The following is a 20,415-nucleotide window of genomic DNA, read 5'->3' as shown; positions in this document are numbered from 1 at the left end:
AAGAGCCTAGCTGTGTGAGATTGTTATTCGTCTCTTCGTGCTCTCGCAAAATACATATCTCTAGATCAGTAATTATGTAGTATGTATATCTGTCTTTAAGTGATTAGTCCCATTTAGACTACCAAAATCGAAATATCATTTTTAATTTTTTTAAATAGGTACATAGTTAATTTCATATTTCGAAGCAGTATTGTTCGAAGTAGGTACTTAAATATTTAAAAATCAAATTTGACGCGTGTATTCTATTAATTATTACTTATTAGTTATAACTTTAAATACTTATAGCTCACAAATAACTTATCTAAAATTAAATTATTATATAATCAAATACTTACTCCAAAAATTAATCTGCTTTTGAATAAGAAATTAAAAATAAATGCTGCAATTAAAATTGTTTTTTTTTTATTATTAATTATACCTATTAAAATTATTTTCAAAGATCTTAATATTTTTTGAAATAATAAATGTTCTCCATTAAAAGAATCAACCAATATAGCATAATTTAACTTCCAATTTTGTTCTTAAAATCTTGTTCATTAGCTTGTAGTTTTTTCTAAACTGTTTAACTAGTCATGGTTCGGTACTGGGCCAGCAGTTACAAAATAATTCATCTCACAAGAATTAAAAGTACTGATATTAGCTGAGCTTGAATTGTTAATCACCTGAATTATTTCTTATTGGGTGTCAGAAATGTTGGTGACTTCAACTTTTAAATAAGCTAAATAGTTCAAAATATTATTTCAGTATAGCCAAAAAATACAAACAATGTTATTATATGTACTATATAGTTGAATAAAATATTTTTCTTAATGTGAATTAATCATATTTGTTTTTAGAAATTACTAAAATTGAAAAAAAATATTACTTACTGTTATCAACTGAAGTAGATGGAAGAGCTAAATTTTTTAAAATAGATGACAACTTTTTGTTAGTATTAAGATTTAAGATACATGATTGAAAATCAGGAATAATGATTTATTATAAAAATAATATTATATTACATAAATATAAAAAGGATGTAAAATAATACTTAAAAAAACCATATAAGTAGGTACCAAGCATACCTACCGTTTTTAATATTGTTTTCAACAACACGTGATACATTATTTCATTATTTTCAATTGATTTAACCTTTGGGTGTTAAAAAACTATTAATAATTATCATTTCCTCATCGAATTTTTCATTTATTAGGTAACTAGTTTTTACTTTGTAGATCTGGAATATATTCCTTATCCTTGTCAGAATCATAACCAGCAATATTAATTGCAATAAATAAAAATCTTTATTATAAATAATTATCCTTACACGCAAAAAAACTATTAAAATAGTATCATTAATATCAATATACAAATTAACTTGAAAAAATCTCATATTTAGGTAAGTAGGTAGATTACATAATTTAATTGAAATATAATAAAGTGCTTACAGAAGTTTGATATAGGTATTGTAATCTGATTCTAATTCTGATGATGATGATTGTACTTTTGTCGATGTATCTTTTGTTTTATAAATTTTAGTTTTGAATTTTGAATTCCTACATAATATCACCAGTACTAATTTTGCACTTTTTAATTTTATATTATATTAAAGTGACCTATTCAGATTTCACATTTAAATTGGTTTATATTATACTTAACCTACCTACTATTTTTAAATCCATAATAATATACTTATTAAAAATAAATATATTTTATCACAAAAATATCGTATCAATTTCAACATTTACTTTTATCGAATCAATTGTCCTTTGCTATTACGTTATTTTGAAAATTAAGAACCCTCAGATATGTCTAATATGTATTGTGCAGTAAGGACTTTTTCTTCTGCTTCTATAAAAGATTCAGTGGAAAAAGAGCTATTGTTATTATTTAAATAATGAATGTACAAAATTGTACAGAATAGGAAAACTATGCAAATTATGTTATTGTCCAATGTCAACCACTTACAAAATACAAATAGAATCGCTGTAAGTATACTCGTATTATAAATTTAGAGAAAAAGTTAGTAATATTTCTTACTAGTATTACTTATTGATTGAATATATTAACATTATTTGCAAGAAATATTATGCGATATAAGTTAAATTAAAATTAAAATTCATTTGTTTTGACTCAGTTTGTTCTTAATTTATGTATATTATGACTTATTGAATGATGATTATAATGTGAATTGACAAAAGATAATATAAACAACATAATTATTAGTTGCAATAATAATAAATAGTATTTTACTATAACTAAACACATATCTGAGTACCTATGAAAAGTAAATTGTCTTTTAACAATAAGTATATTGTTATAATAAGTATAATTAATTAAAATATTAATATTTTAATGATATAAAAGTAATTTTTATAATAATTATATATGTGTGTATTTTCTTTTCTAACTAAGGATATTTAAAAATTATAACATTAAAACATTAATTTTAAAGTAATATTTTCATTACATAACATTAATTTCTGATTCAAATGGTTTAGTTTCAAAAGTGTGAGATGAAAACTGAGTTAAATAAAGTTAATAAAAAATTAGCAAAATAAAAATTGACATTGTTTATTTCCAAACATAATATAATGATAAAATCTATTAGGGACATATTATTATGTGTATAGAATTATTATAAAACTGTTAGGAGTAATTTTAAGTGTTATGTATCAAAAGAATAAAAGAATATTCTGTTTATCGCCTCGACGCTGTCTTCCACCGTGCTGGGTTTCCTTATTCAATGACGTGTGTACATATTGATATGTGCTCCTCGATTAGCTGTTACCTCAATTTCTACTTATCCAGCTGTTTCTATTTACTATCTAAAATAAAATATTATGGTTAGTTTGTGTTTACTCACATTCCTACAGTTAATTTTATTGCCGATCATATATACCTCAGTATTATTATTATATTAAAGACGGTCTAGTCCTTAATTATTTATTGAATTTTGCCATTCCTTAGTGTTTGAAATCATAACCGGCCTAAAAAAATTATTCCTCATATTCCTCATTTGACAGCATGTGCGGGATTAAGGCTATAGTTATTACTGTGGTAGTTGCTAGGTGTTTCTGTTAGTGATGTTGGTATTTGTCTGAACACTTTGAGTATAACGCAATACTTCTACGTGCTCTGATGTTCTATAATAAATACAATACATGTAGGTATTAAAAATGTTAGGCTTAAAAATGTAAATAATAATAAGGAAACAATAGTTTACCATTAAATTCTAATTCTAATGGTAGCGGTTTTAAAATTTTAAAATGAAAACTGAGTTTTTTATTAGAAAAATAAAAAGTTAAATGGTGCGTCATTGGACATAACTAAGAAATGAAGAGTTTTTGGTTTAACAACAATTTTAATGGGACATATTATATATTACTAATAATATCTTTATTCTTTACTAATCATTAAATGCTAATTCTAATGGTTATAATTTCAAATGTATGAAATGAAAACTGAGTTTTTTATAAGCAAAATAAAAATTGTGTATTTATATTCTACACACTACACTATTTTAAAAAAAAATAGTTTACATTAAATTTTGATTCTAATGGTTATAATGTCAAATGTGTGAGATGATAACTAATATTTTTTTAGCAAAATAAAAATTGACTTTGTGTATTTCTAAACATAATTATGATAAAATCTAATAGGGACATAGGTATTATGGATATAACGTTATTACACAATTTTTAAGGCTAATCTTACATGTTATGTATCAAAAGAATAAAATAAAATTCTGTTTAAAGCCTCGGCGCTGTCTTCCACCCAGGAGGTGTTCCCTGTTCAACGGCTTGTGTGCTTATTGATGTATTCTGCTTGATATTAAATCGATTTCTGCTCTACTGTTGTAGGTGTTGTCCTAGAATTATCTAGCTTTTTCTATTCACTATTTAAAGTAGAATATGATGGTTAGTTTGTGTTTTATCATGTCTCTACAGTTAATTTTATTGCTGATCATATATACTTACCTCTGTATTGTTATTATATTAAAGACAGTCTAGTCTCTAATTATTTATTGAATTTTGCTGTTCCTTAGTGTTTGAAATCATAATCGGCATAAAAAATGTATTCTTCATTTGACAGCAAGTGCGGGATTACGGCTATAGTTATTACTGTGGTAGCTGCTGGGTGTTTCTGTTAGTGGTGTTGGTATTTGTCTGAACACTTTGAGTATAACGTAATACTTCTACGTGCTCTGATATTCTATAATAAATAAAATACATGTATGTATTAAAAATGTTAGGTTCAGGCTCAGCTCAAGGAGTAGGCGACATAGGCCCACGCCTAGGACGACATTTAATATTTTTGTATTATAGATAAAAAAAAATGTTTGATGTAGTATGTAAGGGGCGGCAAAACTCAAGTTTGCTTAGGTGTGTTTAAACACTTGAGCCGGTCCTGGTTAAGCTTAAACATATAAAAAAATATTAAGGAGGAAATTAAACATAGTGAGTTGTGATAAGATACGGTGCCATCTGCGTCCGCGTATATTAGTATCACAAGATCAAAATGTACAACTGTATACCTATAATAATCGATGACGACGATAAAATATCGTTCATTAGAAACTAACAAAACAATAAAAATTCACTGAAATATTCTTACCATTTATTTATTTCAGTATTTCACCTCTGCTTCACAACAACTATTCGAGGTTGCTCATACTTGTTCATAATTTTGACTAGCGAAGTGGCGAATGGCCATGAGATAAGGATTTGAAACATACTTTAGGCGATCAGGTACTGTCTCAAAAATTTTAAGAATATAATTGTTTTTTACATGACAAATTAAATTTAATTTGTCATGGTTTTTTATTTTGTTCATTTAAGCGCGAGTATTAATTGTCTGTTATTATCATAGATATTAAAGACATTATTATCTATGATTATTATCATTTACAGTAGTTATCAGTGTATCACTTTATTGTATTGTCGTCATCGTCAAGATTAGAATATTATAGTCTTCATGGTCATCATCATAGACTAATTGACTGGCCTTTCGTATACGTAGTCACGTACTCAAGTAGAGCGGTTAGAGAAAAGGCGTTCTTCGCGTGTGATTTGTGACCTCACAATGTTAATATTATTATTTAAATATAATGACAACACTGATGTGTCTAGTGATTTCATTATATTGTACATTACTGCAGTACCTATGTCTACGATTTTAAATCGTGAGTAGGTATGTCTGAGTGTCTGACCGGTTACTACTACAGCTACTCCTCTACAGTCTATAGGCAAGGCCAGTCTATTAGTAATTATTATAGTATAAGGTCTATGCATCCAAACTTAGGTATAATATTCTATTATATCGTTGATATATTTATCAATGATTATAAATTATTATTGTTGCCTGTTGGGCATTAGTAAAGAGTGTGATCTACCGAGAAAACAGTAGATAAAAAAATAATTCTATAATGTTATATTATTATTCAATCAAAAAAAAATAACTATGTTTAATACATTAAAGTTTTTTGTGTCCATTAAACAAATGATACGATACCTGTGTAAATTATATTCAAAACATGATAATTGTTACAATATTACATTTTATGAAACATAAACTTTTTTGAAGAAAAATGTATAAATAAAATAAAATAATTCCTAATATTTATTGAGCGGTATCAAAATTCAATTAAATAGATTTAATAGTAATAGACTTTCATTAGTCCTATACATTTTAAATTTTAATATTGATCATAAACATTCTATTGTTGATGTTTTATAAGTTATATTATTGTTGTTGTTTATACATAGGTAGTATAATCACAGATTTCTATTTAGAACAAGATAGCGAACTCTTACTATTTATTAGTTGAAGGCTTAAATCCACGTTTTTCGGTTAGCATCATGTTATTATGATATTTTATTTGATAAATATTAATTGTGTTGTAGGTATTGTATTTTATGATTTCTAAACCGTTTGTTTAAAAAAAAAAATACTTTTTATAAATCATTTACCATTAAAAAGATGTTATTCCTAATAACATTTTGTACAAAAAATGTAACGTTTTGCTAACCGACGAATTTACGGATACAGGGGCTTCACTAATTAATATATATAATATAGGAGTACCTTATGTAGTTAGTATAGAAGTGTGGGAGTATAATATGTATAATAAATGGTTTAAACCATTAGTTTTATTCACCTAAAATTGTTTGATAGTAAATCGTTATTTTAAGCGGAAATTTTAATTTCGTAAAAATTTAAACTTAAGATAAGTTTTTTTAATTTGATAAAGCTCGATTTCTTTAAGCCAAATTTATGAAAAATCCTGTATCGAATTTTCAATTCTTAGCTACTTACACAACATTTTTATACATTTTTAACTACAAAATAATTTTCAAATATTCATGATTTTGATGAATTTTTGTTTATGTTTGAACTTTAAACGCCAATATAAAAAACTGAGCTTATGTAAATTTTACAGTTTTAAATTTAAAAGTTAAATGTTTATAAAAAATGTTGTATAAATAGTTACAAATTGAAAATTAAAAAACAAGATTTTCCATAAGTTTGGTTTACAACAATTATAAAACAAATTAAGTGTGTGTTGGCCAAATAAAGTAAATTTATCTTAAGTTTAAAATTTTACAAAATCAAAAATTATAAAAAAATACTAATGGTTTTTATCTTTGATTTTGTTTTCCACAGCCAATTTTAGATTCTAAACAGAGTGATGAATGTATTGATTTTACAATGATGATGTATGTTTTTTTTTTTGTGTATTTGTACAGCATAACTAGTCGAAATAATGCTTCAATTTCAAACTTCGGGAGTGGTTTCCGATGGAAAAGTGAATATCCTTGGTGCATTATAGAGGTAAAAATTAAACATTTTCCAACAGTTTTCAAAAAAATCGAGAAAAACAAAAAAAAAAAAAATGACGGAAAAACGGGAATTTTTACGCAAAACCAGTTTTCGACCGAATCGATTTTTTTATATGGTTGTAATTCAAAAACTAATCACTGTAAATACTTGAAATGTTCGCCAAATGTTTATGTTAGTGTTATCTATATACAGTTAAATTTTTAAAAATTTTTGACTTTTTTTGACAATTTTTTTTTATAAGCGTTAATAGTTCAAATTTTTACGAAATCTGTCGAAAACGCGAAAATTTGCAAGTAATTTTGAAGTTGAAAAATCATAAAATGTTTTGTGTTTATAACTTAAGGTTAAAAATACAACACTAAGTTTTCCATGGGTTTTTCTTTAAGTATCTATAAAGAAAACTTGAAGCATCATTATAGGAAAAATTTTAAGTGCGTTTGAATTTTAAATTTTTACGAAATCGCGTAACGATAACGATTTAAAATATTTGTTATTATTCAAAAAGTATAAGTCGTAAATACTTGAAAATTTTACCAGTTATTTAGATTGTCATTTTCTTTACGTGATTTGATTTTCAAAATATTTTGACTTTTTTGAGCTATTTATAGACAAATGAAATTTTCAATTTTCCTAAGAATTTTTTTTTGAAGTGTCGATAAAATTTTTTTGGCGGAGTCAAAATATTTGAAAAATTAATAAAAAGTTCCTCATAAGTTATTCTTATAGCGATAAAAAAATTATAAGAATACATACGCATAATTTTTTTTGATTAGCATTTGAAGTTCAAATTTCGACAAAAATTCGTCAAAATCATGAATATTTGCAAATTATTTTGTAGTTCAAAATTCATAAAGTTGTTTGTATTTATATCTAACTTTAAATATTCTAGACTGACAAATCATCTCCGTTCAGAATCGTTTTTCGTATACAATGATACATATATCATTGCATTCAAATTTAACCTACCCTAGTCCGAGGTCCACCCCATCCCCTAATGTACAGCAGAGCGGTAACCACTTGCCGACGTTTTTTTTTTTTTGATGTGTCAATAAAAAATATTGGGTACTCAAAAAAACTTGAAAACTTAATACAAGGTTCCTTATGAGCTGTTCTTATTGTTGGTAAAATAAATCAAAAATCGTTTGTCACAATTTTTTTTATAAACGTTTATAGTTCTAATTTTTACGAGTTATGTCATAATCACCAAAATTTGCAAGTAATTCTATAATTGAAAAATCATAAAAATATTTGTGTTTATATTATCTAAGATTATTTTTATTTAAACTCAAAAAAAAAATTCGACCAAAATGTAATAAATTATACACGTAAATGTGTCCTCAAAGATCAGATTCAATCTGTTACATGCTCAAAATGATAATTATTTTTTTTTATTTTACAATTGATTTTATGATTTAGGTTAGTTTATAAAAAATAATAATAATATCATTAATAGGGCCTGGATTTCAATGCAGAGTTCATCTTACGTGCGCTATGATTCAAAAAAATACATTTCAAGTACATAATTTGTTTCATATAACAGATAAAGATATTTCAAGAAGGACACTTACTTTTTATATTTTATTTTACAATTTTTTTTATTAATTTTTGGTGTATAACAAGGGTGGGCAACTGTCTGCCTGCGTGACGCATCCGGGCATCCGTCACACGAGCCCTTTTTATCTGGCCCGTCCTACATTTCCAAATGACATTTAAAAGTTTATTGACTATACTCTATATTCTATAAACTATGTATATAGTCTATTTTATCCATATAATAATACTGTTATCTGGTATTGAACTTCGTTAAATGTCTAAATGTCATAAAATAGTGTATACACACGTATAGCTTTTAACCATTATAACTGTTTGTACATTCGTGTCATGCTGTCGTTGAATTTATTATTTTCGTGTTTTTGTAGTGCTTTATAATGTCCGCAAAAAAATCGTAAAATTGATGATTAAAACAGAACTTTTAAAACTTTATGAGAGAATGACCATTTATTTATTATTAGCAAAATAAATGCAAATTAACATGTATATTTTGAATGACATCATTTTTTTTTGCTTACTATGTTCTCTGGTCCGCTAGCGCTAAATTTTAATTTTCAAAAAATTGACTCTCTAGTAACTTTTGAGTTGCCAATCCCTGGTCTATAATATCAAAATTTATAGAAGAAATTAGAAAATTTAATATCGTTGTTGAATTACCGTTAAGACAATGGATGGATAAAATAAATGACAGAAAAAGTTCTAGACAAATTTTGAAGAACTCGCCGAGGTGAATTATTTTTCAAAAAAAATGTCACAGATAATGTCTCAGGTGATACGTAACAAAATAAGAGGACCTAACAATTGCTAATTTGTTTTAGAGGTTTTTTAAGGAGTTTACGAATCTGGGAATTGAAGTGATAGAACCTCCAGTCATTGAAATGGTGCCAATGACAAAAACTTTAATATCAAAGTCGATAGCACCTATGTACAGTAGTAAAAACACAACAGAAAATAGTGATAGTGCTACAACAACTGGACTCTCAAGACGTGATTATTACAACAACCGTTTCGTCACTTTTGACGTTCATTAGAGCGGAACCAATTGGTTGCCAATTGGAAGCCAATTGGTCTAGTCGAAGATGATAACTACTTACTTTATTAAATAAATATGTTTATATTTTAATGAGACATTTTTAAAGTATATTTGGTTATTATAAATCAAACTATTGTCAATAATAATTGCGAGCTACCAAAGTACATACGTAACATTACCACGTTAAAACAAGACATGTGTAGTGTGTACTTTAAAACAATAACAGCTAATGCCAAAATAAGACCAAAAACACCAAATACATTTGCTGTAGCTCCTTTACTGCTATAAATCTTTTCAGGAACTAAGCTCATCAATTAAATAAAACACAATATATAAATATGATACTATACATAAATTGTTAAGTATTTTATACATAAATTAATTTTTTATTGGTTTTTCCTTTTATTAACAATAAAATAAATGAAAAATATTGTTTTAAAATATTTTATGTTACATCCAATTTAGATTACCACAACAATAATAATAATAAAAGTAATTATTTAATTCATATTATTTGATATTATAGGTACCTCGGTTACGTTAATAGTATGTCTTATTATAATTTAACTGATATCTTATAAATTTAGATAACTTTAAGCAACTATAATAATAAACAACACTGGCTAAAAAAATTAGCAATGCAAATAAATGCTTATCGACCATAACAGAATACAAGAAGTATTATACGTAGTTATCGAAAAAACATATATTGGTTAAAACATAAAATAACTAAATTAAACGTCGTCAAATTTAATTGGCGTACTTATTATACAGCAAGACTCGAGTATATATATCTATACGTTTTAGCAATATATTCGGTAGAATTGATAACTACTTATATGTGAAAAAACCCAAAAAATAAATATTATGGAACAACAAAAGACATACACAGAAAAAAAGCCATACCAATGTGAAGTGTGCAATAAATCGTTTTTTCGAAATTTTGATCTAAAAGTATGTCATCGAACTCACACGGGAGAAAAGCCATACCAGTGTAATGTTTGTGGCAAATCGTTTACTCAAAACAATAATCTGAAACGTCATCAGCGAACGCATACGGTAGAAAAGCCATACCAGTGTAACGTTTGTGGCGAATTGTTTACTCAAAACAATAATCTGAAACGTCATCAGCGAACGCATACGGTAGAAAAGCCATACCAGTGTAACGTTTGTGGCGAATTGTTTACTCAAAACAATAATCTGAAACGTCATCAGCGAACGCATACGGTAGAAAAGCCATACCAGTGTAACGTTTGTGGCGAATTGTTTACTCAAAACAGTAGTCTGAAACGTCATCAGCAAACGCACACGGGAGAGAAGCCATATCAGTGTGATGTTTGTGAAAAATCATTTGCTCGAAAATTTGATCTAAAAGTACACCATCGAATTCACACTGGAGAAAAGCCATACCAGTGTAACGTTTGTGGCGAATTGTTTACTCAAAACAATAATCTGAAATGTCATCAGCGAACGCATACGGTAGAAAAGCCATATCAGTGTGATGTTTGTGGCGAATTGTTTACTCAAAACAGTAGTCTGAAACGTCATCAGCAAACGCACACGGGAGAGAAGCCATATCAGTGTGATGTTTGTGAAAAATCATTTGCTCGAAAATTTGATCTAAAAGTACACCTTCGAATTCACTCTGGAGAAAAGCCATACCAGTGTAACGTTTGTGGCAAATCGTTTACTGAAAACAATAATCTGAAACGTCATCAGCGAACGCATACGGTAGAAAAGCCATACCAGTGTAACGTTTGTGGCGAATTGTTTACTCAAAACAGTAGTCTGAAACGTCATCAGCGAACGCATATGGGAGAGAAGCCATATCAGTGTGATGTTTGTGAAAAATCATTTGCTCGAAAATTTGATTTAAAAGTACACCTTCGAATTCACTCTGGAGAAAAGCCATACCAGTGTAACGTTTGTGGCAAATCGTTTACTCAAAACAATAATCTGAAACGTCATCAGCGAACGCATACGGTAGAAAAGCCATACCAGTGTAACGTTTGTGGCGAATTGTTTACTCAAAACATAAGTCTGAAATTTCATCGGCGAACACACACGGGAGAAAAACCATACCAGCGTGATGTATGTGGCAAATCTTTCATTCAAAATATTCATTTAACAACACATCGTCGAACTCACATGGGAATATTGGCGTAATTAAGAAATTGTACTAGGTTTTGTCTATACATTGTTTTTTGGGTGGGGGGCTCAGTCCCCTTTACTTATTTTTATACATATTAAAACCACTCTTCTTGTATTGTTGTTTGGATTTGGAATAGGATTATCAAAAGCAATAGAATATTAATATCTTATACCATTAAATTATTAGATCGATTATTAAAATTAATAATTTATTAAAACATACATTATTTTTTATAAAACCAATAGGTACTAATTTTCTAGACATTTTAGCCTGATGATCATTTTTTTTCTTCTGAGTCCAATTTAATATTTTTATTCGTTGCCAACATACGGTTCAATAAATAAAAACTATTTCATATCAATCAAGTATTTAAATTTTAAATTATTACCAAATATAATACAATTTTATTAGTAGTAATAATAGTGTATTTTAACAATACCTCAGTCAAGTCAGCCATAATATTTCTTAGGTATAATTTCAATCTTTTTAATTTTGAAAATATATATTCAGACGTATTAGTGGAGATGGATAACGAAGAAAATATTTTTAAAATAGAACATATATTAGAATCACATTCGATGATTGTTTGTAGTCCAGTTTTAGGCAAAATAATTTTATTTGATTTCTGTATCCATACTTAACCTGAGCAAGTGACTCATCAAAATTTTCTACTTCTGGAGTATACAAATCTATTAGTTTTTTTAAAAAATAATTCTTCATTATCAATCATTACAGGATTCTTTGAAAATAAACATTCAAATCCTGTAAGAAATTGTATTTATTATTGATAAAAAATTCCCAATTATATAACACATTTATTTATTAATTATTTTATTTATTACCTTTATAAATGTTTGAATGAGATAAAAATCTTTGTTGAAGTTCGTTTATAAAATATTTCAGATCTGGTAAAAATTTAGTTATTCTATAATAATTTTCAGCATCTAATGTTTCATTTTTAACTGTTGATGGATTTGCACGATTTGTTTGTCTTTTACATCATCTTTTTACAGTCAATTTCAATTCATTTTTTTTAGCCATTTCCTAAAAATATTTATTTAAAAATGTATTATTTTATTAAAAATAATAATAAACGATGTAGGCTTATATTCTAATTAATTAATAAAATTGAATTTAAGACACTATTTACTTTTAATAATTATAAAACTTTTTAGGTAAAAATTGTTTTTAAGTTTTTAATTCATTGGTACAATTACTGATGAAAAAACTGATGAATTTTATCTCGAATACAACAACCTACTTAGGTTAATATTTTAGAAAATACATTTTTATACATAGTACCTATTAAATCGTTTTAGTATATTGTGTAGATTATTTTCATTAAATTTAAACATCCACATCAATACATAATATTGAAAGACTTACACGTTAAAAGAAGAAACAACAATATTTTTATTTTTTACTTTTTAAAAATCTTATATACAAGTTAAAACATTAATCATTTAGTAATATTTAGATGGTTTTTATTGTTTATTTTAAAGTACAACTTATTGAAATACTTAAAATATTTCTAAAAAATTAAAAAATATCAAAATATTATAATTAAAAATGTTCCAAGAGACATAATTTTAAATTCTATTACCATATATTTAATAAAAAAATATAGGTACTTGTGCTTTATCGCGACTACACGAGCCACATAAGCGTTGTCACAATACATAATTTATTTGAAGGAGGGATAAGTATTATAATCCAAAAAACTTTCATAAAACAAACTTTTCAGTGTGTTAGAGCAATAGGTAAAAATTCTTAGAATAAGCACTGATTTCGAATGTGGATGTATTTGGGTGTTCAAAAACCAAATTAAACAAAAGTTTTGGTGTTAAGGACCAATTACTTATTATTTAAATTTTAAAATAAATAATTATGCAGGTTTCAGATTAACGGGAATATTCAAATTTTAGATTCTTAACGAAGTGATGAATGTATTGATTTTACAATTGAGTTCAATTTTGTATGAATTATGTCAAAATCGCCAAAATTTATCAGTAATTTTGTAGCTGAAAATGCATAAAATTTATTGTATTTATATTTAAGGTTAAAATTCAACACTAAGTTATCCATAATAAGTTTTCCTTTAAATAGCTATAGAGTAAATGGAAGCGTCATTATATCGCGTAACGATAACGATTTATGCACAAACGATTTCAATATTTTTATTATTCAAAAAGTTTAAGTCGTAGATACTTAAAAATTTCACCAGCTATTAATATTACCTAGTATTTTCTTTACATAATTTAATTTTCTAAATATTTCGCTTATTTTAATGCTTTTTATGGGCATTTGAATTATTTGTTTTTGTTTAACTTTTTTTTTATATAATTATCGATAACATTTTTTGGTTGAGTCAAAAAACTTGAAAACTTAATACAAAGTTCATTATAAGTTAGTTTTATAGTGGTTCAAAAATTATAAGAATACATAGTCACAATTCTATTTTATTAGTATTTGAAGTTCAAATATTGACAAATATTCGTCAAAATCATGAATATTTGCAAATAATTTTGTAGTTAAAATTTATAAAAAATTTTGTATAAGTAGCTAACAGTTGAAAATTTAATACAATATTTTCCATAAGTTTGGCTTACAATAATTATAAAAAAACTTAAAGTTTTGGGTATTTAGGTGATTTAAACATAAACCACCTTTTTCACTACCCACTGAAAAATATATCCTAGGCTGACAAACCATCTCTGTTCAGCATCGTTTTTCGTATATAATGATACCTATCATTGGATTCAAATTTAATACATAAATTATAGTGACCTACTATAAAGCAGAGCGTTACTCACTGCACCACTCTTTTTTTAATATTTTATTTAATAAATTCATTGTTCCGCTTTGGTCAATTTAAATATTTTTCATGGTTAATCGGTGGTATCTCGGGTACAAATTTATTAATGGATTTTTACACAAGCGTGATAATGATCATAGTATAAGTCAGCGGACGGCGACACAGTTGATAATATACAAACATTTTTACTTCTAAATTAGGATATATATGTGATCTATTCAATGAACCACATGATAATTTATGTTATTATTATAAATTTCTATACGTTTACTAAGAACATTTACAATTTTAAACCTAGAGCGCAGCACCTTGTACCTAACGTTTTTATTTGCCGATTTGGTCAAATTTGGATATGCTTGCTATGCTGTGAAATTAAATAGGTACATTGAAATAAACTATAAAGTGATTTAGTAATAATTAAAGTAGGTACTTAAAAGTTAAAAATGAATAATGACACGAACATGTATATTTAAAAAAAATTTTAAATAACATTAAACTACCTACCTGATTACGTTGGATCGAAGTAGGACTTTTTAGACTATTTGAGGTAATTTAAACATATATTTACAGGAATATTTTAAATGTTTAATCATTGCCGAACGCGCATACGTAGCAAGATTTATATTTTTATAAATAGCAACATATATTTTTAATACCATACTTGAATAGGCCATTTTTTAAATCTATTTTCACTTTATAACTAGTTCTAAATTTCAAAATTGACTGCGGTTTATGTTCCAAGTATAGTATTAAAATATATGTTCCTATAAAATGTATATATAAATACCCTCTAACTTGTCAAAAAAAGCCTCAATTCAATCCAAAAGAATCTGTCCGACAAATGTAATCTTATCTGAAAAATAATAATACTGTACATTATGTTTTCCTTAGACTGTAGAGTATTTCTATATCCTATAATCTTTATTTGTATTACTTAATTATTAGCATAGATCTATACCGCGTGTCCGCGGAATAAGGGGACCTACACTTTATAATTCAGTAAAATTACATACTCTTCAATTATGTTTGCAGGATATTAAACTATAAATTATTGAATCATACATTTTTCCAACTTAAATTTTTTTAAGTTATGTATTTTAAGCATGCACAACGCGCAGGCATACCCAACACAATTTTTTTAATAACGACTATTTAATTTTGAATAACATTTTCGAATTAATTATTTTCTCCGGGTAATTAATTATGATGTGTCAACTTGTAATCATTTATTTACTGTTACTTTTATTTTTTTTTTATTTTACATTATGAAATTTATCTACCTATTTTTGGCTAGTACAAAGCAAAATTTTTCATTTTTTATCATCTAATCACCTTGATGTTATACCATTGAATTATTTTTTAGAATACTTGAATTCAAGATTTGAAAAATAAAATTACACATACATTTACCTTTTAAATGAAAATCAATTTCTAGCAGCAACTATATAATCGCAAATGCAAATGTTTACATCGATTTGAGGCATGTACTATAAAAACAGATGATGAGGGACATTTAACAATTTATTTTTGTAATTTTTTCCAATCAAATTGTTATATAAATATTATTTTTTCAAAGAACAAAAACAAAAATTAAGCCTTATATCAAAAAATAAAATTATAAATTTAGTATTTTATTTTCTGATGTGAAAAAATAGGTAGGTACTAGGTATACTAATAATTAGGTAATTATGTAATTTTAGAATGTGTAAATATAAAATAAAAATTTTAATAATTAACATATAAATAAAATTAATAATAATAATTCTTATTGTACTAGGTACATGGTGTTTAGAATAAAAATGACGTATACATATGTACAATTAAAAAACAAACAATTTGTTCATTTTTTTTTTAAATTATAGCATTCATTTAGGTTTCGATCAAATCAAAAATGATATTAAAAATAGAGATCGCCATTAAAAAAATCAATTAAATTTTGTTGCACGTATAAAAAATATAATTAAAACAATGAATAACATAAAATAAATAAATTTAATGATAATATAATTAATATATCATGAAATATATTTAGTAATATATAGTCTGATAGTCGACGGATAAACTTAGCACAGAATTTTTTTTCGCTTGCAACAATTTATCAAGAAGTCAGAAGTGCACCATGTTTAACACATATATCTAAATTACTTGTGAATGACGTTACACCCGATATATATAATATACACGACAGTGCGGTTACTTAGTTTCCTATACCTTTCCCCTTTTTTAGTTTTGGTTGATTATTAACAAAGGCAATATATAATTTTGTTATTTTATAAATAAATGGAATTAATGAATTCTCTTTATAGAGAAGTGCATCAGATAACATTTTTCTCTGTTTCACATACGTAAAAAATTAAGTAAAAACCCGTTTTAAGAAGTTAGCCATTGATAATTCAAATTGGTGCCTAAAATCTAAATATATATTGTTCAGTTTCTTATTAGGTTATTCATATTTATTAATAACTTCTTTAAAATAATGATATTAAAAAAAAAAGCTTCTGACAAAACGGAGATAGGTAGGTAATGTTATTCTTTATAATATAATTGTTAAAATAAGTTAATATTGTAATACCTTAATTAATTTTAACAATACGATCGTAATGACTAATGAGTGAAATAAATGGATAGAGGTTTTAATTTTATGTTATTACACATCCAGTTTAAGACGAAGAAAAAAATTATACTTGTAGTCCTTCTTAACTGTATAACTACCTATAGTAAACACTATCGATGTTAAGTAAAAAAATATATACGTAGGTAATAATAATAAAATGTTTAATAATAATAATAATTTGGCTATTGTTTTTTGTTCACCTTTAAAATACTATTTTGGTGTTGTTTCCGGCTTTTCAGATGATTATACACCTACACTGACGCAGAGGTGAATAGTATGGTGCATAATATGTATAATATACAAATAAATGATGAGTACACGCGGTCTTAAATCTTCTCGAACAACGCTGTTTTGAAAAATAACTCGGATACCACGTACCTATCGGCTATCGAAATAACAATAACGAGTATATAAATGACGATTAACGAGTATCTGATGTTAATAAAATTATCATCCTGTACCTTATATCAGCAGACTGTGATGGCATAATATGATCGTCATTCGTCAATTTGAATCTTGCATGGAAGAGGTAATAATTTATGGCGAAACCTAACCACGGTTGAATATTCAGTATAGGTACCTATATACTTGCAGCGAGCATTTTTTCGCGTGCCAATACGCATAACTGCAGTATGACGATCATCAACGGATAAGTGATATAATAATAATCGTTGTTTTAGCAAATTCAGTTTACTTTTCATTCGTTTATCGTTAAACCACCGCCCGCGGCGGATGTGATTCGTTCGCGCCCCACAATGTATATGATATAACAGTATCACAAGTTTTCCGTGTAGTACCGCAGGCTACTGTTGACCGAGTTTTTTTGCAAACAGATACCTACAACAATGAGCAATGGACGATATCGTTACTGTAAGTATTTCACAATAATATAATATACCTACTTGTGAACGTTTTACGTTATGCATGTTGCAGTGTCATTTCCGGACGCGTCGTATACGCATCACGAATCCGCGTGATTATGCGCTCGATCCGAAAACGCCATTGTTGTCTTAACTTAGATTTATGTATTTATAGATAATGATATGTAAATATATTATAGGTGCTTTGGGAATCTGTGGCTAAAGTTGTATGCTGCTAATAAAGCAATATAGCGACTAGATTTTTAGTGCGTTTCGGATAAATCGTCGTAATGCGCCGTGCAGTTATTTTGCATGACGTGTAATGTCGATTAATGTATGCACGGTCGTGTCTGACGTATATATATTTATAATGAAGTTTCGCTGCACAAGACTGTCATTTGATAGTTGTCTGTCTAGAATTTCCCTAAATATCATGAGGTATGTATATTTTGTCTACATAATATATATTAAGTAGGCACATATACATAATATATACATATTATATAGGTCGATTAGTTATTGAGGCCGATATTTTGGAGTGATAATTTTTATAATTATATTAGATGAAATCATAGAAAATGGAGTCGTATGATATTAAATTTGTATTGAATACATACCTCATGGCTCATGTACCTAGTATAGTGACGATATCGGTCAATTAAATCGAGTTAGTATCTGATATACGCCTACCTATAGTATTTAGTTATAGGACTTAGCGCCTTATCATTTTGAATCTATAAATGTATAAAAAAAGCTGGGAAAGAACTTTTATTCTAGATTTTAAAGTAGAGTTAATATAAAAAGTTTAAAGTTTGTCAAACTTATATTTGAGTACCTACCGTTCTGATATACATTATAGGTGTCAAATAGATTAATACTAAATTTGAATTCAATGATATATCATTGTACACAAAATAACAATTATTAGTGGAAACTATTAGTCTGCTTATACCAACATAATATAACTTAGTGCAATATACTTAATGCACTAATTATATTTCGTGATATACCTAGTTTTTGACATTGATATTACAAAAAAAAATGTATTTTATTAATAGTATTCTGATAGATTTATTTAACAAAAATATTTCATTTATGAATGTTTAATTATTATAATAATATATATTTAATGTTTATACCATATTATATTATTATTATTAACTTTTAAGTCAGTATCTTCTTACCATAAAACAGAGTGAATAGATTTTTATGGTATAAATAGATAATATCTAAAAAAAATACACATTTTGAAAACTTTTTGCTTATATTGTAACATTCATAATATAAATTATAAGTAAAAGTTTCAAGCTAACTCGAATAACGTTTTTGAATTATAACTAAATAATTAACATCGTTAGTCGTTGTTTAAATTTAAATAGGTATGTAATTTCGTTAACATTTAAACTTTAAATTTATATAAAAAAAAAGTAGTAATTAAATATTTTTAAAATTTTTGGTTTTAATATAAACTACTTATGAGCAACCTTTTATGCAATTATAAACAATATATCTATAAAAATTTATGATTTTATAAATTTCTTTTACTGTAAAAAGTTTGTAAATTATCGTAGTTTTTATGTTTAATTTTTTAATGCAATCAAACGATTTTGTTAATAACTAGTTTTCTTAAAAGTTCTCTTTTTCTATAATTTAAAATGTTGTGTTTGTTTTATTTGACGATTTTTAACATTGGGAATGATTTAATTTTGATTTCTCTAAAGTACAAATTAAATTTATTTTTTTATCAGAAACCACCTTAAAAGTTGAAAATCAAATCATTTTTAAACTGCTTATTGTATATTTATCACATCCATTTCGCGTTCTGACTCGTATCGTATAATGGATAGAAATTTCATCTAGTCCACGAAACAGAACTTCTTTTTTTACACATCGCGTAATGTGGTCATGTGGATAATTTTTTACGAAACGGACACGGATTTTTAGAAATACGAAACTTGTTCCGTAATCTGTACATACACATGGCGAAACATATAATACGTGTATAATTTTTATTAATAGAAACAACTTGTGTAATAACATGTGATAATATGTTAATAAAATTAGATTTTGCAGGTTGAAGAGTTAAAGAATTGAACCTTAATTAATCCGTGCTTGGTTCCAAGACGATTTAGCACATTTTTTTGTTCAGTGCTATTGCAAATTGCAATTATATTATAATAATTATATCAGAGGTCAATAAAGCAAAAGAGTTAATTCTGAGGGAAATGGTGGCTTTAACAACTGGAGGGCATGGTTTTCATAATTGTAATTTTAGAGGCAAATGTGAAACAAAAAAATGCGTCTGTTTTAAATCAAATCTAAGATGTAAAAATGTAAAATAGGTGTTGCCATAATATTACCCTGTGTTCAAACAAATAATTCTATTATGGCAACAGCCATGATTTAAAGCATTATATACATACTATATGTTTCGTCGTGTGTATGTAGATACAAATTACGGAACAAGTTCTGTAATTCTAAAACTCCGTGTCCGTTTCGTGAAAAGTAAAGTTATACACATTGTGTAATCTCACCATGAGTAAAAAAAAAAGTTTCGTTTCACGAACT

At 26.4% G+C, this 20,415-nt stretch overlaps 2 protein-coding genes and 1 long non-coding RNA gene across 14 annotated transcripts in view; 2 read left to right on the top strand and 1 right to left on the bottom strand.

The window, feature by feature from the left end:
• Nucleotides 1–2,528: 2,528 nt before the first annotated feature.
• Nucleotides 2,529–5,315, bottom strand: LOC114128901 (uncharacterized). Its single transcript, XR_003592791.2, has 5 exons — nt 4,597–5,315; nt 3,960–4,194; nt 3,697–3,877; nt 2,882–3,125; nt 2,529–2,807 (listed from the first exon to the last, which is right to left on the bottom strand). It is a non-coding gene; the product is annotated as an uncharacterized LOC114128901 (long non-coding RNA).
• A 4,673-nt stretch (nt 5,316–9,988) lies between these two features.
• On the top strand, nt 9,989–11,672 carry LOC114128897 (zinc finger protein 658B-like). Its single transcript, XM_027993501.2, has one exon. It carries the CDS (start codon nt 10,274–10,276, stop codon nt 11,570–11,572), a length of 1,299 nt encoding a protein of 432 aa, XP_027849302.2. The 5' UTR covers nt 9,989–10,273; the 3' UTR covers nt 11,573–11,672.
• Nucleotides 11,673–17,065: 5,393 nt separating this feature from the next.
• The window catches only part of LOC114128903 (calcium-binding mitochondrial carrier protein SCaMC-1-like), a 51,472-nt gene continuing 48,122 nt past the window's right edge, over nt 17,066–20,415 (top strand). For 4 of the 12 annotated variants that reach the window (XM_050206447.1, XM_050206449.1, XM_050206452.1 and 1 more), the window contains exons 1-2: nt 17,142–17,857; nt 18,048–18,285. In XM_050206447.1, coding sequence (XP_050062404.1) covers nt 18,170–18,285 — 116 coding nt within the window. In that variant the 5' untranslated portion in view covers nt 17,142–17,857; nt 18,048–18,169. Of the gene's footprint in view, nt 17,858–17,908; nt 18,286–20,415 lie in introns of those variants that run through there. The other 8 variants (XM_050206455.1, XM_050206454.1, XM_050206459.1 and 5 more) reach the window with 7 other exon arrangements.

Source organism: Aphis gossypii, chromosome X, assembly GCF_020184175.1.
Source record: "Aphis gossypii isolate Hap1 chromosome X, ASM2018417v2, whole genome shotgun sequence".
Taxonomy (NCBI): Eukaryota; Metazoa; Arthropoda; class Insecta; order Hemiptera; family Aphididae; genus Aphis; species Aphis gossypii.
The sequence above is the reverse complement of the archived record's forward strand: the minus strand, read 5'-3'. Positions and strand labels throughout refer to the sequence as shown.